The sequence below is a fragment of the Notolepis coatsorum genome, assembly GCF_963971535.1.
Source record: "Notolepis coatsorum genome assembly, chromosome: 6".
Taxonomy (NCBI): Eukaryota; Metazoa; Chordata; class Actinopteri; order Aulopiformes; family Paralepididae; genus Notolepis; species Notolepis coatsorum.
In genome coordinates this window covers 107956147-107978896 of record NC_140170.1, presented here as the reverse complement: position 1 = coordinate 107978896, position 22750 = coordinate 107956147, and the positions used below count along the sequence as shown (strand labels likewise).

Here is a 22750-nt window from a genome sequence, read left to right as displayed (position 1 = left end):
TTATTGCTGGGGGACAATGGTTAGGTCTCAGGGGACCAGGTGGAGGGCTGGGGGTGATGGAGAGACTCACAGAGCTCTGTGTGAATCTGGGAAAGTGGTGACCCTGTAAAGAGACCAAGTCTGCCGCCTGATGTTGGGATCAATGACACAGCAGAGCACACGCTCATCATCCTGTCACACACGTGGGATACTGACATTGATCCTTTTTTATTTAATATTTTATAATATATATCATTTAATCATTAATTTGAATAATAAATCATTTATTTAATACATTTTGTAAAAGTGCATTAAAAAAACTGGCGATTGAAGTGATTGAAAACCTTGAATTTCAAGCTGTTACAGGTTATAGGTATTACAAACTTCTCAAATCCTTAAAGCCATGTCTATGTATTACATTATTATTACATCTACTTCTAGGTGACTTGGTAAAGGATATTTTCAACAAAACATTGTTCAACTATGAGTTTATATTGATTTCAAGATAATGAATTTCACTTCCCCAGACAGGATCTGTATTGAGGTAAAGCAGTGCGGCGATCCCACATGACACCAGATGTTTTCTCCGTTACGTCTCTGGTCGTGTTTGTGAGTAGAGAGTTGATCTTGGTTTCCCACACTGGGTCCTCTGTGCTGTGGTCAATGCAGTATACAAAAGGGCTTTGAATGGGCTTTTATTGATGGCTATTGGCACTGGGTTGTAACCAGAGACGGACCGTTTATTCACCAACCATCTGGAGGAAAAGAACACCACTGGCTGCTTCTGAAGGGTTATCTCTTGATATAATGAATATTAATAATACCAAAAAATTAAGAAATAAAATAAAAGTATCAATAATAGCATTGGATGAATTTCCCACACCAAAACCACTGTACATAACAATTATTTATGTAACAATAATGTGAGCTTGCTTTTTGTTTTTCAGCATTGAGGGGAGGGGTAGTTCCAATGTGAAGTGTGCCAATTCCCCTTTGAGAATAGCCAGGTGCCGGTGGGGTTGATGATGCTAATGACACTGAACTGTGACTCTGCTCTCCAGAGCGTTCCCACACTCTGCCAATAGACAGACCTTCCCCTAAACCTAAACAATAGGCGTGTGCCTGGTTAAATGCAAATTCATCCCCACAATTAGTTCCAAATAATCCTCCCATGGTAAACAACATTGCGTAAATACTTTTGTTTTGAGACAGCTAAAGACCCATTACTAGAAACAATTAGGTCAAGATATTAATGTTTGTTTACAGCTCAACAATATATGCTTATACATAACATTTATTACTTTGGCATTAAAATATTAAATCTTTGAAGGAGCATTGTAGCATCATGATATTTAATATTGCATGTATTATCATTATCACTGCTCTTTTAAATACCTTATTTTGATATGTAATTCACATTGCATTGCAACTCTGTATTAATTGTGCTACAGCATAAATACAGCTTGAGTGATTGATATGATGAACAGTAAAAACTGTATTTAAAAAGGAATTCAAAATGTCCCACAGATCAATTTAGTAAGAAACCAGAAAATTAGGATGATTTTAAGCTGATCAATAGATTTATTTCCATGAGATCAACAACAACCCCCCCACCCCCCGGATGCCCCAGGATAGAGGTCTAAATCTATTGTCCCCCAGGGCTCTGTGAGTGAGTTTTCCCTGGTTTCCCACACTCTGTCCATTCACTGCTTTCATTGGAGGAACAATAGACGTGTGTATTATTATTATTACACATCACATTAGCTACGGAGTGCAACCTCAATGTCTAGGAGGGAGACAGTAACCCCAAATCTTGCGTCTCAAAATAACGTAAAACCTTCCCTACTCTAATACCTGAAATGAATGCCACATATTATTAAGTACAAGAGCCATCAACTTGACACAACTGAATTAAAAACTAGTCCACTATATAACACATTTACAACAAGCTCATGAAGAATACAGATATTGTCTTGACTGTATTGTGTAGCTATGAATACTAATACTTACAAATAGCATACACCCTGTAAAAAAATATATTCTTTCATTTAATTTTTTTTGTCAACTAGAAGGCTTGTTTTGATTGTTTTGGTGCATGTAAATGAGACATGGAAGTGGGGAGTTCATTTTGTGATGTGAATAGCAAGCGAGGATAGATATTGCCTCATCGTCCTGTCCTGTTTTTTTTGTTTAATAACTCACAAATACCCCTTGGGTTAATCAGGGTTTAATTCTACACAACATGCGACAGATTTATAGTCTCATCATTGTCTTATGACAATGACAGACATTCATAAAGCTCCCATGATGTCATTTAGGTTTCTCTGGGACAGCAAATTCTTCTTCCAGTCAGAGCAACAAGGCTCTGTGTTTTTATTGGTGGCCCATATACATTTTTGGCAAAGCTGCAAAGTCGCAAGTTGTCATAGTTTCAACCTTCAATTTGAACTATAGCAAATTGATCTAGTGGAATGTTTGGGTACCAATGGATGTGTTTGTAACTTGCTTTTATGGATATTAATAACTTTATTTGTATAGCACTTTTCATACAGAAGTTGCAGTTCAAAGTGCTTCACAACAGTAAAAAATACAGGCATAAGCTATCATAAAAAAGATAGAGAGGTAGCAAGGTAAGGTAAATCACAGTGCTTCACATTAGGATCTAGCATCCCAATAGGCCTTTCTGTTTACAGTTTCATTCAGTAATACAAATAATAAAAATAGTTTAAAATGATTCAGTTAAAAAATAGGCTAAAAATGATCAAATAGAACGGACATACAACAGAGCAGTGCATCAGTAAGAAGTACAAAGTGTGATCATAAAATAGTTCAATTTTGAATTACAACAGAGCAGTGCTCTTAAAATTACAGTGCATAGGAGGTAGTGAGATAACATTTTCATAGAACCGACACATGAATTAGATAGGAAGTGTATAAAAGTAGGTAGGGTAAGAATAGTGCAGGTAAAGTACAATTTGTGTCAGGATATCCCTGATGTTTCATTTAAATGCCTGAGCAAAGAGATTTTAAGATGTCTTTTGAAGATGTCTAGTGAGTTGGCTTCCCTGATGTTTTGCGGTAGTTTGTTCCATAGTTGATAAAGGCTGCATTACCGATCCTCTTTTGAATGTTTCTGGGAGCCTCTAGTAGTCCAGCAGCTGATGATCGCAGTGTTCTTGCTGGCCTGAATCTTTTAGAGTGTTAAGATAAGATAAGATAAGATAAGATATTCCTTTATTAATCCCCTTGGGGAAATTCGTGACACACACATACAGCTCAACGTCTCATTAATGATATTAACAACAACACAATCATTACATTTTTACAGTAACAATGGCACGGCATAAATTCAACAGACATGTACATTTGTTGACACATGTCATCATTACAGGAGGCCTGAGACACTGTATGCGATAGTCGGCTGCATTCCACCATGTAGAAACACAGTGGATCGCGCCTGGTGAACTGGAGGGGGGGGCGGAGTGGAGGGGGGGGGGGGCATTGGAGATTCGGGTAAGGAATTTGGTTGTGGAGCAGTCAAGGGGGGCCCCCACCGTCGCGCATCAGAGGCAGCCTGCCACGGCGTGGCGCCAGTTGAGTTACAACAACAGGGGCGGATGGGGGGGGGGGGGGGTGGGGGTAGGGGGGGCCTCATCAATCTTATCGCTTCCAGACAGTACAGTTTGTCTCCTCTTTCCCAGAAATCACACATCGCCGGAGAGTCAACTCCTCCGCGTTGACCTTGGCCTCGGTTCGTTCCACAGCAGAAAGGATAAGGAGGGTGTGGGAAGGGGGAGGGGGGGGGGGGTGATAACATGACATGCAGCTCGAGGCAGAAATGCCGCATATAGTCAGAATCAGGTCAATTTTGTCTAATCATCGTCACCATCGTCGTATCCCCTATTACGGTACGGTGGCATCTTTATTTTCACGTCCCTAATTTCCGACGTGATATCCAGTATGGCCTGTGACCGCGAAAGTTCCTCTGCATGGTTAGAAGCAAGTCTCTCAAGAATTGTCTTCAAGCATGACTGTTCGTCTACGTGGTAGAGTTCGCCTCTTTCCAACATGGTCTTGGAGCTCAATTGTTCATCACCGCGCAGGGTACTTAGGTCAGCGATTTTCTTAAACAGTTCCATTAGGTTTTCCTTGATCCCGGCCAGATCGCTGGCCAGGGAAATCAACTTCTTCCGAATTAGCTTCAGGCAGTACCAGATCCAGCAGCTGACGGTGCCCAGGCCGAGCAGCATGACAATTAGAAGATATACGTCCTCAGCGTCGTTTATCTCCAGCGGGAAAAAGCATATTGCGAGCCAGGTCCCGTATGAATTTATGGTGTATCCCGCCTGATAGCTCCCAAGAGGGCATAATGGGTCATCCGCATTCTGCTTCCTTGTAGAGAATATGCGATCAATCGCTGTAAAAGCCCAGCTTATTAGATCCATATTACGGTCAAAAGTCGAGTTGAGTTGAGGATTCTGTTGTAAAAAAGAAAGAAGAAAAAGGTCAAAACGTCTGAGCGTTTCCAGCGAGTGCAGATCTAGGCTCCGGTGAAACAAGCTGTAAGGGCTGGTACGGACGTCTCCAAACCGATAAGAGAGAGGCCTTGAGGTGTTTCTCTGGAGGAGGGAGAGGAGATAAAAATGCGACTGCTCCTGGGAAGAGAGTGTGGGAATAGCTAGGCGATGTAGCTAGGTCCCTGTCCATTTAGAGCAGGGGTAGGCAACCCTAGGCACGCGTGCCTGCATAGGCACGCGGGGGCATTTGCATAGGCACAGGGGGCAGCGCTAAAAAAATTATTACATTTTTTTTTTTGCTTTGAAATATTATAGTGAACTATTTTGCACTGTTGTCGCATTTATCTTGTTGAAATCCTCCCACAGGTTCTTTTTACTTCCACATATTTAATTGAGACCCTTTATTTGTTTATTATTTCAATTTAGCTGGAAATACATTGCTACATCATTCAGTAACATTTGCAGAGCCTTATAACAAAAATATTATTACGGTCACCATTGTGACCAGTGGGATTAATCAACAAATTGTATTATTTATTTTTCTATTTCATTGAACATTGCACGTTAACACTTTGGCTGCCTAAGGTTAAATTCATGATATACCATAGATTGCCAGCGCTATTTGTCTATGGAGAAAGTCCCCTTCTTTGCAGGGCTATAACTTTTTAAATTCTATTGCTACATTGCCATTATTAGGGCCCATTCAAAGTCCTATATGTATTGTTCATTGTGTAGCAACGTTAAACTTTTTCATTCACATATTCATAGTAAAGTATGGTCTAATGTATAAGTATGTTTTCATCTCTTTCTGCAGCTTTCTCCAGAACGTGATATATAGCCCCAAATGCATTATATTGATGATGAAATACAGTTTGATGGCAATCAGCGCGATATAAAAAATTCCAACTAGACGTACTTCTAGAAGTTACTACACGTCATCTGATGTTGACCGGATGGGCGAGGGGGCGTTTATAATTCCGTGGGCAGCGTTATACCAATCATCTAATGTGGGTCAAATGTTGATAATAGCAGTTAGTATCGAAGACGGTAACGTTACACGCTGAAACTCACCCCAGTCTCTGCGCGCCGTTGGGCGATCATCGTAGAGTAGAAATCTTATCATTATGGGATATATTTTTACCCGGTCCATCTCCAGCTTGTATAATGGTATATACGTCCAAATCATGTTGTTTATCGAGTTATTGCCAATCGATCACCGTGTAGCGTGACGAGCCAGAGTCCCATGACCTATAGCGAGCGCCCGGAAGTACTACGGACGTCTAGGACAACCTCTATGCCACATCCTGTTTGGCGATTGCGCCGATCGGCCACCAGATGGCGCTCCTGAACCGCCAGAGAGCTCAGTGGGTCCTGCTGGTGGATCTCAGGCCAGCGGAGGGGACATATGAATCCGATCGCAGATTTTTGAAATATTGATATAAGGATGACGTAACGCGTCCTCCGGCAACTTTAGCATGGCCAGCAAAGACGTCTAAAGACGGTTCCCGGCAGCCAAAGTGTTAAAAGCCATTTTTTTACTCAAAGTGTGAGTATTACCAAGTCAACTTGTGTTCTTAAAACAATGACAATAAACATAGTTTTATTAGGTTGAAATAATGTGGTTGTGTACTTATTGAAATGAAAACTGAAAACCTTAATGCACAGTAACTGAACTCAATATTTTTAAGTTCTGGTAACTAATAATTTTTTTTTACAGTGTAGTCTTGCGATCAATCAAAACTTATTTACACGATATACCTCACATTCACATCCTGGTGTTCTCCATTAGGCCTGTAGGTGGAGCTATGACAGCACATGTACAGTACGTGTGATGTGTCCAAAAATGAATGGGCAAATGTGAGTAAAATGGTCGCACTGTATGCAGCTGTTTGTCTGCATTGCATCCCCCCCCCCCCCAACAAAGATTTACGGTTGATACAACAATCATAATAATATTGTTAATAATAACAATAATGATGTAATAATGTAAAAATTATCATTAAAAAGACCCGATTATGAGAAAAAAAAATTACGATGCATGGAATATTGTTGAGGCACACTAGTTACAACTCCATGTCAAAAAGGTTGCTGACCCCTGATTTAGAGCTTTGTATGTAAGGAGGACCTTGAAGTCAATTCTAAATGTTACAGGAAGCCAGTGTAGAGCAGCTAAGACTGGACTAATGTGCTCTCTCCTTTTGGTTCTAGTAAGCAGTCGGGCTGCAGAGTTTTGGATTAGCTGAAGCCTCTCTGTGGTTTTCTTAGGGAGACCTGTAAAAAGTGCATTACAGTAGTCGGCTAGATATGAATGCATGAATTAGCTTCTCAGCATCGTTTTGATTAATAAATGGTCGTACTTTTGCTATATTTCTGAGATGGAAGAACAATGTTTTGGTCACTTTGTTAATATGAGATCTATGTTCTGAAACTATGACAACACCGAGACTTGTGACCTGTAATGGGAAATATTAAAGGACAAAACGATGAGCCGTTTATATTAATCATTCCGAGTCATTATTATAATAGAAACGTTTATTTCACCATGGCCACAATGAAAGGACAGTTTACAGACAGATACATCATGTTCACACATAATCGTCTGGCCGTAAAGTGACCAAGAGCTCTGGTCAGACGTATATTAAATACACAGTTGTCAGACGTAATATTATACATATGAAAGTAAAACAAAAATGGTTCCCAGTCACGGGAAGCAACAACAACCTTGCTATGGCTGGGGATCTTGGAGTCTCTTAAAGAGACACACACACATTACATAGCTGGTCAGAGGGAACCAGTCAAGCTGTCTATGACATGATAATATATTCCACGACAGACCTCAGATTTGATCCAAGGGGTTAGTCCTCCCAGGTTCTTTATTAACATTTCTTTTTTTGTTTTGGGGCCGATAATTAGAATTTCAGTTTTGTTCTCGTTTAGTTTCAGGAAGTTCTTACTCATCCATTTATTTATTTATTGCCAATAAGCAATCTGTGATGGAGTTAATAGCTGTATCATTTGGTTCAGCAGATATGTACAGTTGTGTATCATCCACATAGCTATGGAAACCTACATTATGTTCACTGATGATATCACCCAGCGGTAACATGTAAAGGGAGAAGAGTAAAGGACCTACTATATTGTTTGGTTGGAATGCTTCTCTTTGTGTTTTAAAGCCTTTTCAGTGCACAAGGTCAGAATCAGAAAGGTCTTTATTGCCAAGTATACTTTTCACATACGAGGAATTTGCTTTGGACGTTACTGGTGCGACATTAGCGGACAGACATTAACAGACAGATAATGACATAATATCCGCTCTACCTTTGAGTGAGGTTACCACAGAGATGGCAACCTCCACCCTCCTCTCAGCCCTTGCAACCTCCTTCGACAAGCTCTGTCCCCTCGTTGAGAAACTTGCCCGCCGTTCCCCACCCAGTCCATGGCTGACGGATGCAGTGAGAGAACAAAGACAGGTCCTGAGAGCGGCTGAGAGGAAGTATAGAAAGTCACGCCTCACTGCTGACATCGACACATATCACAACCTCTTGTTAACATTCTCCAAAACCATTACTAATGCCAAAGCTTCTTTCTTTCACCATAGGATCGAGGCCTCTGCCAAGAATCTTCGCAAACTGCATGCTACCATGTCCTCCCTCCTCACTCCCCCCCCCCCCACCTCCTCCTCCCTCATCTTTTTCTGCCGAAGACTTTGCGATCTTCTTTGAGGAAAAAGTGGAGAACATCAGCAGCTCCTTCTCCCAACCCCCACCCATTCCAAACGCTGAATCGAGAACCTCATCCTTCACTCTGTCATCTTTCTCTCCCATTACAGAAGCCGAGACCCTGACACTGGTAACGTCGAACCGTCCGACTACATGCCAGCTGGACCAGCTACCCTCCCCACTCCTCCAGACCATAGCACCGGACATCCTCCCATTCCTAACTGCAACCATCAACTCCTCACTCAACTCGGGGGTGGTCCCCACCTCCCTAAAACAAGCCAGAGTCACGCCCCTCATAAAAAAACCAACCCTGAACCCCACCGTCATAGCCAACTATCGTCCTGTCTCTCTTCTCTCCTTCCTTTCTAAAACACTTGAACGTGCTGTATCCAACCAACTTACTGCTTATCTCTTACAGAATGACCTCCTAGACCCCAATCAGTCTGGCTTCCGGACTGGCCACTCCACAGAAACGGCCCTCATTGCGGTCACAGAGGCACTTCACTTAGCAAAAGCGAAAGGCCTCTCCTCTGTCCTGATTCTCCTAGATCTATCTGCAGCCTTCGACACAGTCAACCATCAGATCCTCCTCGCGGCCCTCGCAGGAATGGGAGTGGCTGGATCTGCGCTGACATGGCTGACATCATACCTCAATGACCGCTCCTACCAAGTGTCATGGAGAGGGACTCTGTCGGCCACCCGCCCCCTCCGGACGGGTGTCCCCCAGGGCTCGGTCCTAGGACCCCTTCTCTTCTCCCTCTACACTAAATCACTGGGTAACATTATCACGTCTCATGGCTTCTCATATCATTGTTATGCCGATGATACTCAACTCTTCCTCTCCTTCCCTCCCTCAGATATCCACGTCTCTGAGCGGATCTCGGCCTGTCTGTCCGACATCTCCGCCTGGATGACGACCAACCACCTCAAACTGAACCTAAGCAAAACAGAATTGCTCCACCTGCCGGCCAAATCCTCCCCCCTGACCGACCTCTCCATCACAGTCGAGAATGCAGCTGTGACCGCGTCGCCGACCGCCAAGAACCTTGGTGTTGTCCTCGACGACCAGTTGAACTTCTCTGCTCACATCGCAGCGACAACCAGAACCTGCAGATTCCTCCTGAGCAACGTCAGAAGGATACGCCCCTTCCTGACAAAAGAAGCCACCCAACTCCTCGTCCAATCAACAGTCATCTCCCGCCTCGACTACTGCAACGCACTGCTAGCTGGCCTCCCGGCCACTGCCACCAAGCCTCTTCAACTCATTCAAAACGCAGCGGCCCGCCTGATCTCAAACCTACCGAAGTCGGCCCATGTCACCCCACTTCTTAGGGACCTGCACTGGCTCCCCATTGCTGCACGTATCCGCTTCAAGGCCCTCGACCTAGCATACCGTGCGGCAAAGGGAACCGCTCCTGCCTACCTCCGGTCAATGGTCTCTAACTACACACCCTCAAGACCCCTACGCTCTGCATCTTCTGGCCGCCTCAGATCTACTCCTATCCAAGCTCCCGGAGGGTCATCAAAGAGAAGCCGCCTATTCTCAGTCCTTGCCCCACAATGGTGGAATGAACTACCCATCCCAGTTAGGACAGCCGAATCCCGTCCAATCTTTCGCCGTCGACTAAAGACTCACTTCTTCAACCATTATCTGAAATGATAAAAAAAAAAAAAAAAAAAAAAACAGACTAACCTTACTGTCATGCACTTGTCCTAATAAACTAACCTACACTGTAACACGCAACACTTTGATGAACATTGTTACTCAGCTGATAGAGTTATACCCTTCTTGCTGTCTTGTCGCACAGAACTTGTAAGTCGCTTTGGATAAAAGCGTCAGCTAAATGACTAAATGTAAATGTAAATGTGGTGGAGTAAAGTCAAATGAAATATGAGCTAAGTTAAGCACAATAGAATAATATATTTAACTGGGCAGATGTAGTCAATTATACAATTATATACACTAATTAGAATGAAGTAACCATACAGTGGGCAAGAATATAGTCCAGTAGGGTGTGTTAATGTAACAGTGGGGGGGGGGGGGGGGGGGTTGTCATTGAGGGTCCCGAGCCTTGTTGATGAGGCTCACTGCAGAGGGGAAGAAACTGTTCTTATGGCGTGAGGTTTTGGCCCTGATGGACCGGGAGTGGCTCAAACAGGTTGTGACCAGGTGGTAGGGGTCGGCCACAATCTTACCTGCACGCTTCCGAGTTCTGGAGGCGTACAGGTCCTGGAGGGATGGCAGATTGCAGCCAATCACCTTCTCAGCAGAGTGGATGACACGCTGCAGCCTGCCTTTGTCCTTGGCCATGGCTGCAGCGTACCATACTGTGATGGAGGAGGTGAGGATGGACTCAATGATGGCTGTGTAAAAGTGCACCATCATCGTCTTTGGCAGGTTTGATTGATAACTTTATTAACAGATTGCAGAATGGGTACAGTACAGTACAGCTCAATACATACAATTGTTAAGGGGATGCAGACCAGAGAAAGACTTTCGTCTTGTTTACATCAGGGTCCCCCATTTTCAATTCATCGTAACATATATGACATACATGACATACAGATAGACAGTACTGCTACATCTATACATTTGACATACCAGATTTGCAAATACAGTACTGTTTGTGATACGAAAAGAGTCCAGAAAAAAAAGAGTATATACATTTGATGTAGAAACTGTACATTGGAGGAGGTTGGGTAGGTGGGGGGGACTGTACATTGGAGGTGGGAGGGTGGGTGGGGGACACTGTACAACTGTACAAGCAAAACTGTACATTGGAATATTGACAAGACCATACTTGGTAATTTACTGTACATTAGAGGTTGAAAAAACGTTACAGACAACATTGAGACAAAGCTTCCTGACACATATCCATCCAAACTCTTGGAAGAACTCATTGAAATCTCATCTGATACCACCTTGAGAGCTCGTTTCAGAGTGTGGTGCTGAGTACCAAGTATCTCATGATGCAGCAGTTAAGGTGTTGATACCATTCAGCACCACATATCTGTGTGAAGCTGGCTTTTCATCCATGACAGCTCTGAAAACAAAATATAGGGCCAAGTTGAGCCTTGAGGATGACATGCGTGTGTCATGTTTCCAAATAAGATTAGTCACAACGAAATGCTTTCTAGTTTAAATTTTTTGTTGGTTAGAATAGATGACCTCCGTTGAAACTTCACTGAGAGCGAGATTGATCACGGTCCATTATTCTACATTCCATGGGCGTGTTTTATAACCATATATGGTTAATTAAGGGCGGTTCAGTATGCAAATGCTTACAATCATGCACGAGCAGATGGTAAGACGGAGTGTGCGTAGGACCTGTGCACGCGCGGTTGATGAATCACTATTTTTCTGTGCGTAGAGACATTCTAAATTCCGTGCTTAGGAACGAAAATAGAACACTTTCTACACATCATTGATAAATAAGGGCCCTGGGGTCCAGAAGTTCACCCTGAAGCAGACCTGGGGTCAGACCTTAGTGCTGACACTTCAGTCTGAAAGTAGCCTTTGTTGCTGCCCTACATGCAGTAGGTATAAAAGTAAGTATGGTATCTAAACAGGAAGTATGGTATCTAAACAGGAAGTATGGTATCTAAACAGGAATTATGGTATCCAAACAGGAAGTATGGTATCTAAACAGGAAGTATAGTATCTAAGCAGGAAGAAAGGGAATTATTCCTCAGATACTGCATTACATCACAAGTTATACAAGTGATGCAAGATGCCAGCATCAGGGCTAGGCCTGCCACGATAACACATTTTGCTGGGCGATTAATTGCCCCCGAAAATATCGCGATAAGCGATATTATTGCGACCGGTTAGAGAATTTTGTTTGAGAAATTTATTTCCCAAAACTTTTATTTTGAAGCCCACCGCTCCGTCTTTTCCGGTTTTAGACTTTTATTTTGAAGCCCACCGACCGGACCGGAAGTATTGTTGTGATTATCCTAAGCAGAACATATGAGCCGACAACTTGTCTCGTCCGGTTGTTTTTGAGCTAATAACAAATGTTGAGATTGTTGGTGAACAACTAACTTTAGGTTAGTTTTAACGTTAGCTACTAACGTTAGATGCAGCTACTACAGGCAATCAACGATGAGGAGGAAGCGTCAAAGCAGTATATAATAGAATAGCTGTGGTGCGTAAGCACTGCAGCACGACTCGAAACTACCGGAGTGTTATAATAAATTAATTCATGTTTAACTTGTCCCCGTGTCCAGTCCTTTGACTAGCCCCACCCGTTCATTGTAAACAATGATGCATGTAATTGTATTAACGTTATTCTGTGTTGTACTTGTAGCTATGCTATACGTTGTATTTCGTTTGTTAGTTATTTAGCTAATGTTGTTAGCATGGAATGAGAATCAACGCTCTATCTTTCATCTTTATTTAGCAGTCCAGTTTCTCCGGGCAGTAGCGAGTAACTACTTGGGTCTAAAAATAGCTAACGTTACACTACAAATAATGCTACTTGGTTAAAAGGAGCAACACTATTGAGAAATGTAGTTAAGCTGTGGCGTTGCCCCACGGAGCTCCCGTGCTGTACTCTAGTAACGTCAGCGGCCCGCCTCCCAACACGGACAGTGACTGACAAGCGGCACTGGTTCCGCCTCATTAAAACAAACGCGCAAATAGCAATTAATCGCGCCCGTCAAAATCATTGCATTCATTTTAATTATCGCAGCAATTAATCGATTTATTGCTTATCGCGGCAGGCCTAATCAGGGCTGTACAGTGCAAGATATATGTCGCACGTGCTACAGCAACATCGATCTGTGCGATGAATGGATTTACTTCAGTAGCACTGGTGTGATAGGCATTCGGTTCATATCGATACTCTTTTTGAAAATCCTGTGGCGGGTCTCATTTTTTCACAACGGGTCAAATGCATCTAACATGCTTTGCATCGTCGCCATTCCTTTATGCCCACATGGCCCGAAATTAACGTTACGTTAGCGTAAGCTAACAAGCTAATCCTCATCAGAGGCAGAGCCATAGAGAACAGCAGAAAGTGGGGACTGAGGAAAGGGAAAGGGGGGGGCACTCTCCCTTTCTCTGTGTGCATAGGCGCCTACATAATGGAGCAGTCGAAGCAGGTGCCCCACCACTATTGAGCTTGGGGGGGGCAAACTTGTGCTTTTGCTCCTCCACTTTTTGATCATATGAATATATAAATCTAACCATAACTACGTAATTTCAATCAAATTAATAATACGCAATGACACTTAATAGCAAGTTTTTAAGTTTCCAAAGATTGTGTGACCCCCCACATTAATGGTTTGATCCAGTGCTTCCCATGGTCCCTCCCCCAGAGCATGAGCGCATTCGACGGTACCACAACGTGTTGGAATGGGGGAGGCGGCTGGTGCGAAAACAGCTGTTCGAATGTCCCTCGTCATGAGCGTATTCGGGAGGCGGCTGTTTTGAATGCCTCACCTGGATATTGGATTTAACATTCGCTTTGTGAGGATTATCCTTCGTCGTTTTACACCAAATGGAGCAAGTCATAACATAAGTCGAACACTGTGACTGTATACTAAATGCGCAAACAGATTGAAACTGAATATTTATCGTATTAGTGATGCGAGCCGAGCCGCCATGCTTAGCGTTACCTAACCATTAGCTAGTGAATCTTTCATGAATGAATGAAAACTTTATTTAACAGATTGCAGAATGGGTCCAATACAGTACGGCTCAATACATACAATTGTTAAGGGGATGCAGACCAGAGAAAGACTTTTACATCAGGGTCCCCGTGTTGATGTGGTCATGATGTTGTTGTTGTTGGCTTGTTGCTGCTCTGCTGGGGATCGGATGTGAACAGAGGGGCTTCGGGAGGATCAAGAAAGTTATTATTATTATTATTATTATTATTATTATTATTATTATTATAGTAATTGGCTATCATACTGCAATATAAAGAATGAAAACTTTATTTAACAGATTGCAGAATGGGTCCAATACAGTACGGCTCAATACATACAATTGTTAAGGGGATGCAGACCAGAGAAAGACGTTTGTCTTGTTTACATCAGGGTCCCCCCGTGTTGACGGTCATGATGTTGTTGTTGTTGGCTTGTTGCTGCTCTGCTGGGGATCGGATGTGAACGGAGGGGCTTCGGGAGGATGGGGAAAGTTATTATTATTATTATTATAGTAATTGGCTATCATACTGCAATATAAACTGAGTTTTATAGTGAAAAGAGCAGCTTTATTGGTCAAGATTGAAGGCTCTATATTGCAGGAAATTGCACGTACAGGTGTTCATTAAATGTAAAAAAATCTGCAGTGAAGGGGGTTTGGAAAGACGATGAAGTCAGGAGTATATTATAGTAAACTGAGGACTACTGAGGATGGACAGATAATGTTGATATTCAAATATAAAAAAAATTATAATAATAAATGAATTCATGATCATCATGCAACATAAAACAATTGTAGAAACAGTTTGGGAGAGGAAGGGGTTTTAGGTTTGTGTGTTGTGAGTTCCAAAAAAAATTTACTTGGAAGTTTAAAGCTCAATATATCAAAACGTGGCACTTTACAGTGAACAGGAGGTCTATTTGTATTCAAAACAAGAGATTGTTTTTTCATTTAAATGTCTGGAAGAGCTAAATAAACTTTTTTCAAATTATATTTTCGTTACCTTTTTTGAGTTGATCTAAATGTTACTGATTGTGTTAAATGGGCTTATGATATCGTCTCATATCGATTGCAGGCACCTGCATCGTATCGTGGCAGATATCGGCAAATATCGTATCGTTGTCCAAAGAATCGATATCGTATCGTGATGAAACTGGTGATTCCCACCCCTAGTAGAGTCCACACACCCAACACCAAATCCCATAATTCCTTACAGTAACGTGTCTGGCTGTGTGACGTCAACTTGTCAGCATGAAAATGACAGCCAAACATGGCACTGCAACTAAATAACACAAATACAATAGGCACATTTGTGACTGTTACAAATATAACACGTTTTATACTTGTGCTACAAGATTTTGGCCTGTGCTACAAGATTTTGGCCTGTGCTACAAAACTATCAACCTCTGTAGCACCAGTGCTATGTGCAAAAAAAGTTAACGTACAGCCCTGCAGCATGGTGTTTTAGTCAAATGTGGTGACACTTTATGTGGTGTTTAAGACACATTTTCAGATACACTGGAAGCCAATGGCGGTGGTAAACTGGAGAAAATACTACCAAATGTTTTTCAGTAAAATGGGAAAAGATTAACCTCTTAAGCCCGGAGCCCTATTTTCTGAAAATCCGCCTAAAATATATACATAAGTAAATGGAATATTGCTCCACTTCTACAAGGTCCATGGACCTCAGTGAATGTATTCCCAGTGTCAGACATATTGTGTCTATTACTAGTCTTGCTTAAATTGTGATTAAACAAAGGAGAATATGAATTATGATTTTTCTTTGCATCTTTGACAGTGAATAACACCATGCTAATAATGACCAGACATGAAAAACTTCAGTACCTTCTTGAGATCATCATCAAAAATCTAAGGAAATTAATAAAGGGAAGATGATTAAACAGAAGGTTTTGTTGATACAGTACTGAATTCTCCCATCCGGACCAATGCAATTTGAAATATTATTATAGAATATAGAATAGCAGGCTTATAAATTACCTTATTATAGCCAATTCGCACATTTATGGATTGTGCCAAATCTTATATTTCAAATGGCCGAGTTCAATTCAGATTTAGTATCACCAGGCGTGCATAAGAACAGATAATGAAATCTACTGTAAGTACAGTAGCTTTTTAATTTTTATCAGGGTGCAACCATTTTGAAACAAATTTCAAATCTAATTGTTGCTACATGCTAGAAATGGGGAAGAGAAACTAACTGCGCTTCAATATATGTCAATAACGTTAAGTGTTGTGGTTTATTATCCCGAATAATAAGATATTAAAAAAATTCATACAGAGGCGGCTGAGTGGCGCAGTGGGCAAGGCGCTCGCCACTAACGCAGGAGATGCTGGTATCGAGCCCAGCTCTCGGCGTTGCTACCGGCTTGGCCGGCCGACATACTAACACAATTGGCAGTGTTAGAGGGTGGGAAAGCCGGTGGGTGGGGATTGGACGTTGTGGACAGCGACTCCTACAGGTCGGTTGGGTGACGCCGGTACGGCGGAAACAGGAAGAATCGGGGGCAGCGTGAGCCTCCCACGCGTTACTCCTCGCCACTGAGAGTTCGAGCTGTTGTGGTGAAAAGATGCGACAGGCTGCCTCCTCGTGTACCGGAGGGGACACGTGATGCAAGGCTTCTATCCTCACTACAGCCGACCAGTGGGAAGTATAGTCTAGCAATGTTCAAGACAGGGGAGGGAAGAAATACGAAATTGGGATGGGAGAAAATTTTTAAAAATAAGGAGAAAAAGTGGATAAAAAAAAAATGCATACAGAAGTATGAAGCTTGAAACCCCATAGAGGCTTTTGGGAAGTGTCGTTCGGAAAAATTGTTGGTGTCCTCTACAAAATGGCAGCAAGAAAACTACAATTCCTGACGTTCAAAAGTTCCAAAATGGTTGACTTTCGTGAACTAAACAAGACCAAAACGAAAATCTATCTAATAACACTTTAACCTATTGGTAAACTAACGTATTGATGATAATATACATTATAAATGCTGTTGTGACATGGTTATGGTGTTTATACTTGAATAGGTTTGAAAAATAAAACGATACTTTTGTCAAACAGTCTGGAGAGATTGATTTATGACGTGATGTCATTTGCGGTCCGCCGATGGACCGCACGGGTGGAAGAGGTTAAGAAAAAAGTAGGGCAGCATGATTTTTGAATCGAGGCAAGAATGACTTGGAATCCGCATGTTTGTCAAGAAGACTGGTGTGGTCCGTTCAATGTTAAACATGAAGACAAATAAGAAATGGATCACCTACTTTTTCTCCTCCTTTTTTCTGTGAGTTTTTCTTACCCATCCCAATTTTACCTCTCGTGCCAATTCTCCCTCCCCTGTCCTGATCATTGCTCGCATATGCCCCCCACTGGCCGGTTGTAGGGAGGATAGAAGCCTTGCATCACATGTCCCCTCCGATACACGTTTTATGAGCTCTCGGCGGCAGCGTTTTTTGGCGGAGCGCTCCCAGCTCATAAAGTTGAAACTAGTTAAACTTTTGGAAAGGAGCGCGCTCATCAATGTAACTCATCGAGGAAGGGGCGGAGCCGCGGCTGACGCGAGCCTCAGAAAAACGCTCTGAGCTTTTTTTTTCTTTTTTTCAAAGCGGTCCGCCTTGAAAAAAAGGCTTTTAGTGGACACTCTGCCAAATGAGTTAGTATGACGGCCGGCCCGAGCCAGAGGCAACGCCGACAGCCGGATTCGAACCCAGTGTCTCTTGCGTTGGTGACGAGCGCAATGTCTGCTGCGCCACCCAGCCGCCCACCTGTGAGGTGCACTTGAAAAGACAATGCATATTAATATTCACTGATATTAATAGCAACTAAATGTAAACAGCAGGTCGTATGGGGTCCTCAAATAACTCCAGAAACAGCTTAAACCGTTAAGCTGTATCCCTATTTTCAGACATTTCGCCTAAAAGTACATGCCCAAGTAAATGGAAGATTGCGCCACTTCTACAAGGTCAATTAGCATGTTCTTGGTATCTAGGAACATCTATGGACCTGAGGGAATGTATTCCCAGTGTCAGAGATATTGTGTCTGTTACTAGGCTTGAGTAAATTGTGATGAAACAAAGGAGAATATAAATAATGATTTCTTTTGCATCTTTGCCGTTCTTCTGATTTCGCTCACTGAGCTCATTCACCACCTTCTTGAGAACAAGTGTACAAAAAATCGAAGCAAATGAATAAGGGAAGATGATTAAACAGAAGGATTTGTAAATACAGTAATAATTATAACCCATTTGAATTATGAACTATAAATTACCTTATTATGGCCATCTATGGATAGGGAAAAGCTCCTCTTTCCAATGGCAGTGTTTAATCTGGATTTAGTCATTTCCTCACAGTTTTACGATAAAAGAGAGATAGAATTCGCAATATTCCGATAAATTCTTATTTTCGGAAAATCTTAAAAACATCTGTAAACAAACGTAGTGCTGAAATATACACTTTGACTGCTGTTTTCATAGGGTTATGGTCTTTACTATTGGCTACATTAAAAAAAGAAACAACATTAATTCATACAGTCTGTATTGATCGATTTATTTAACAAAAATCAAATAATTATACATTTTTAACAATATATATACATATATTCTTAACTATTGGTTTTCAATTAACCTCTTCTATTTCACCTGAGAATAGGATAACTTAAATAAACAAAACATATCACATCTTTAACTTAAATCAAGTGCTTCATGTAGATCAGCCCAAAACAAAACCTGGGAACTGACTTACGCTGAGAGTGACAGAAGGACCAGCTTCTCTGCCTCCCTATCCTAACTAGGGATGCACCGAAAGTTTTCGGCCGAAAATGCATATTATTTGCGTGTTGTTGTGATGATGTCGCGCTGTCGGGAGTCACGCTGTTTCTATGTAAACTCTGCGCGCAACGCGTCCAATAAATGCGTCTTTAACATGCTTTATATCCTTATTTACTATATGCCGCGGTTAATCACTGAGTGATCTAATATGCATATTATTCAGAGCGAGAGGGGGGGGGGATTGTTTCTCACATTGACGCTGTCCGTCTGTCGCGCGTCTACTGTGCCGAGTCAAGCGAGCACATTCAGCTGGGGACTAGAAAGGTGCGCTCAGTAGAGCACAGATGTCCGCTGCGCAGATGGAATTAATGTACTGTATGCATTCAGAAGTGCTGCATAAATGTTTTATGGACCCATAATAGTGATTATTTATTATTTAAGTTAAGTTTTGCCATAATCATATATTTTTCCATAATCATAATGTTCCACAACATTGGTAAAAAAAATTCTATTCTATGAAACATTTTCGGCCTTTCGGCTTTCGGTTTTCGGCCAACTGTTTTCTATTTTCGGTATCGGTTTCGGCCAAGAATTTCCCATTCGGTGCATCCCTAATCCTAACCTTGACCAAACTGAACCCGGATCAGCGCCTATGGGTGCAGTCAGTTTCTGAACCTGTAGGAGATGGGCAGCAGCTGGTGGGTCTTCTTCATGGTCTGCACGTTGGCGTGCGTCTGCTCATCCATGGTCTTGTAGCACCTCCTGGCGTAATCCAGCAGTTTCTCCTTGGAAGCTTCAAACTCCCCAACCTCAGGCACCTGGTGGTGGAAAACATAGAAGAGGCTTCAAACTCCCCAACCTCAGGCACCTGGTGGTGGAAAACATAGAAGAGGCTTCAAACTCCACAACCTCAGGCACCTGGTGGTGGAAAACATAGAAGAGGCTTCAAACTCCCCAACCTCAGGCACCTGGTGGTGGAAAACATAGAAGAGGCTTCTAACTCCACCTCAGGCACCTGGTGGTGGAAAACATAGAAGAGGCTTCTAACTCCACCTCAGGCACCTGGTGGTGGAAAACATAGAAGAGGCTTCAAACTCCACCTCAGGCACCTGGTGGTGGAAAACATAGAAGAGGCTTCAAACTCCACCTCAGGCACCAGGTGGTGGAAAACATAGAAGAGGCTTCAAACTCCACAACCTCAGGCACCTGGTGGTGGAAAACATAGAAGAGGCTTCAAACTCCCCAACCTCAGGCACCTGGTGGTGGAAAACATAGAAGAGGCTTCAAACTCCACAACCTCAGGCACCTGGTGGTGGAAAACATAAGAGGCTTTTCACCCAATGTCTAGAATGACTTTTTCCACCGCATTGGAAGAGTCAACTGTTGCTAGATGTTGATATATGATAAATAAAGAAATTTATGATTTGGCATCTTATTATTGGATCTTGTAACCAAGTGGCAGTGGAACAGTAATATCATGCTTATCCAAAGTTTCACCTGCTCTACCGCCGCACAGAACTCAAGAGTGGTTACTAATGGTTACAGGCAGCCATGTTGGAATAAAGACAGCTACACGGCATCTTTAGTAAGGAAGAGACAGAGTAATGAAGAGACACAGAGTAAAGAAGAGACAGAGTAATGAAGAGACACAGAGTAAAGAAGAGACAGAGTAATGAAGAGACACAGAGTAAAGAAGAGACAAAGAGTAATGAAGAGACAGAGTAATGAAGAGACCAGCGTTTCAGTTAGCCGGTAATTACCGGTATTTGACCGGCAAAATCTGTTGAAGTCCGACATATTTAATCTCTCCGGTCATAATGTCCGGTGAAAATAATTCCCTCTAAACACAATTAGATTATTTGAATTGTATTAAAATAGGCTAAAATTAAATATCCTATGCGATGAACGAAACAAACAATCATTACATTTGTTTCATCGTTGCTTCACCAAGCAGCCGGTCTAATAATGACATCCTGTTGTCAGCGCGAGCTGGCTGCTGATATATTTGCGAGAAGCATCCATCTGCCGGCCGGCAGGGTGCAGTACTCCAATTCAGCCATTGGCAATTCAGCTGTTGGGTGGGGTTGCTGCTGAGCGGTTTCCAGACCGGACCTAAAAACACTGCTGCTCCATGCTTCACGTAAATATATCAACAGCCAGCTCGCGCTGACAACAGGATGTCATTATTAGACCGGCTGCTTGGTGAAGCAACGATGAAACAAATTATTGTTTCGTTCATCGCATAGGCTATTTAATTTTAGCCTATTTTAATACAATTCAAATAATCAAATTGTGTTTAGAGGGAATTATTTTCACAGGACATTATGACCAGCACCAAGTCGTTGGTGTAATGTCCATGGTTCACATAGTTGACGTTATGTTCATAATGTTCAGTGAGCTTGGTAATGTTTAGTTCTGACCTATAGAGGGCGCTCTAGGTTTTACTCCTCAAGAGCGAGACACTCGGGTGATCTTGTCAGTGCACTACGGAGAAGCAGCGGGAGTATTGTTATTGTGGTAGTTCTAGCGATAACAGCAGGAATGTGTCTGTAAGCTTGAAGACGTTCATAAAGAGTCAAACCAGGAATCAATGTGTCGGAGCCTTCATTCTAAAACTTTACACTGGCGACGAGGAGTAAAAGTTATATTTCTGTATAACCATGGCTGCTGCATTACCATCGTTCCCTACTTTTGATACAAGTGACGATCACAGCTCATCTATCCGTTGGAGAAAGTGGATACAGCGTTTTGAAAATTTCATTGTTGCGTTGGATGTCAAGGATGAAACAAGACGACGTGCGATGCTTCTACATTATGCAGGGGAAGGTGTACAGGACATTTTTGATACACTGTCAGACACGGGTGACGCAAAAGACTATAAAAAAGCTAAAGATAAACTGAGTGAGTATTTTTCCCCTAAACTCAACGTCACATACGAGACTTACAAATTCAGACAAGCTATACAATTGGCTGGAGAAAGTCTCGACTCTTATCACACTAGGCTGCGACAGCTAGCAGCAACCTGTGAGTTTTCTGATATTGAAAGAGAGATCAAGACGATGATTATCCAGACGTGCACATGTAATAAGCTGCGACGTCAAGCACTACAGAAACCGGAGATGACGCTGACTGAGCTACTATCACTGGGTAGAACCATGGCACTTGCCGAGACTCAAGCATCAGGAATGGAGCAAACACGACACAGTTCGGCTCAAGGAAACATGAGGGAAGATGTTTTGGCTATGAATATGGGGAGGGGAGCTACAAATAAAAGTTGCTATAATTGCTCTGGCACTTTTCCCCATCGTGAGGAAACACCGTGCCCAGCGAGGGGGAGAACGTGTAACACCTGCGGTAAACAAGGACATTTCTCAAAGTGCTGTCGTTCCAAACGACCACAAGGGGGCACCAGAGCACCATGGGAAAAGAGAGACCGACATGAAGTGCACTATATGCACACCAGTGACAGGGAAATCACACCAAACTCAACACATGCAGACAGAGAATCGTCTGAGGAGTATCTGTACACACTTTCTCAAACTAGATCAGACCTCCCACATGCAAACATAAAGGTTGGTGACTGCAAAATAAATGTGATGCTGGATACAGGGGCAACTGTAAATATCATTGATGAGGCAACTTACCAGAGACTGACATATAAGCCCCCACTCACCAAATGCACTGTTCCCATATTTCCCTATGGCTCTCGTAAGCCACTACCTGCCCTGGGAAAATTCACCTCGCTGGTGGAGTCCAAATCACAGTTCACAACTACAACATTCCATGTGTTACAAGGAAATAATGGCAGTTTACTCGGATATGACACTGCCAGTCAACTTGGGCTAATCAAGATTGCTAATGCCCTTCATACATCCCCAGAGCAGCAGGAACAGCTCACATCTCCACGACAACCGGTCGACAGACAGCCCACATCAGCTTGCAAACAGACAGAAGCGAATACAGTGGATGATATCCTCACTGAGTACGACGGTCTATTCCATGGATTGGGCAAGTTGGATGGGGTTCAAGTCAAGTTACACATAAATAAAGACGTTTCTACTGTCACACAACCTCATAGAAGAGTGCCGTTTCATGTGAGGAAGCGG

The 22750-nt window shown here is 42.5% G+C and overlaps 1 protein-coding gene across 1 annotated transcript in view; it reads right to left on the bottom strand.

Annotated features, from left to right (window-relative positions):
* Positions 1–18696: 18696 nt before the first annotated feature.
* LOC311229641 (coiled-coil domain-containing protein 106-like) overlaps positions 18697–22750 on the bottom strand; it is a 76769-nt gene continuing 72715 nt past the window's right edge. Inside the window, exon 8 of the mRNA XM_084315718.1 lies at positions 18697–19462. Coding sequence (XP_084171844.1) covers positions 19307–19462 — 156 coding nt within the window. The 3' untranslated portion in view covers positions 18697–19306. The remainder of the gene's footprint in view (positions 19463–22750) is intronic.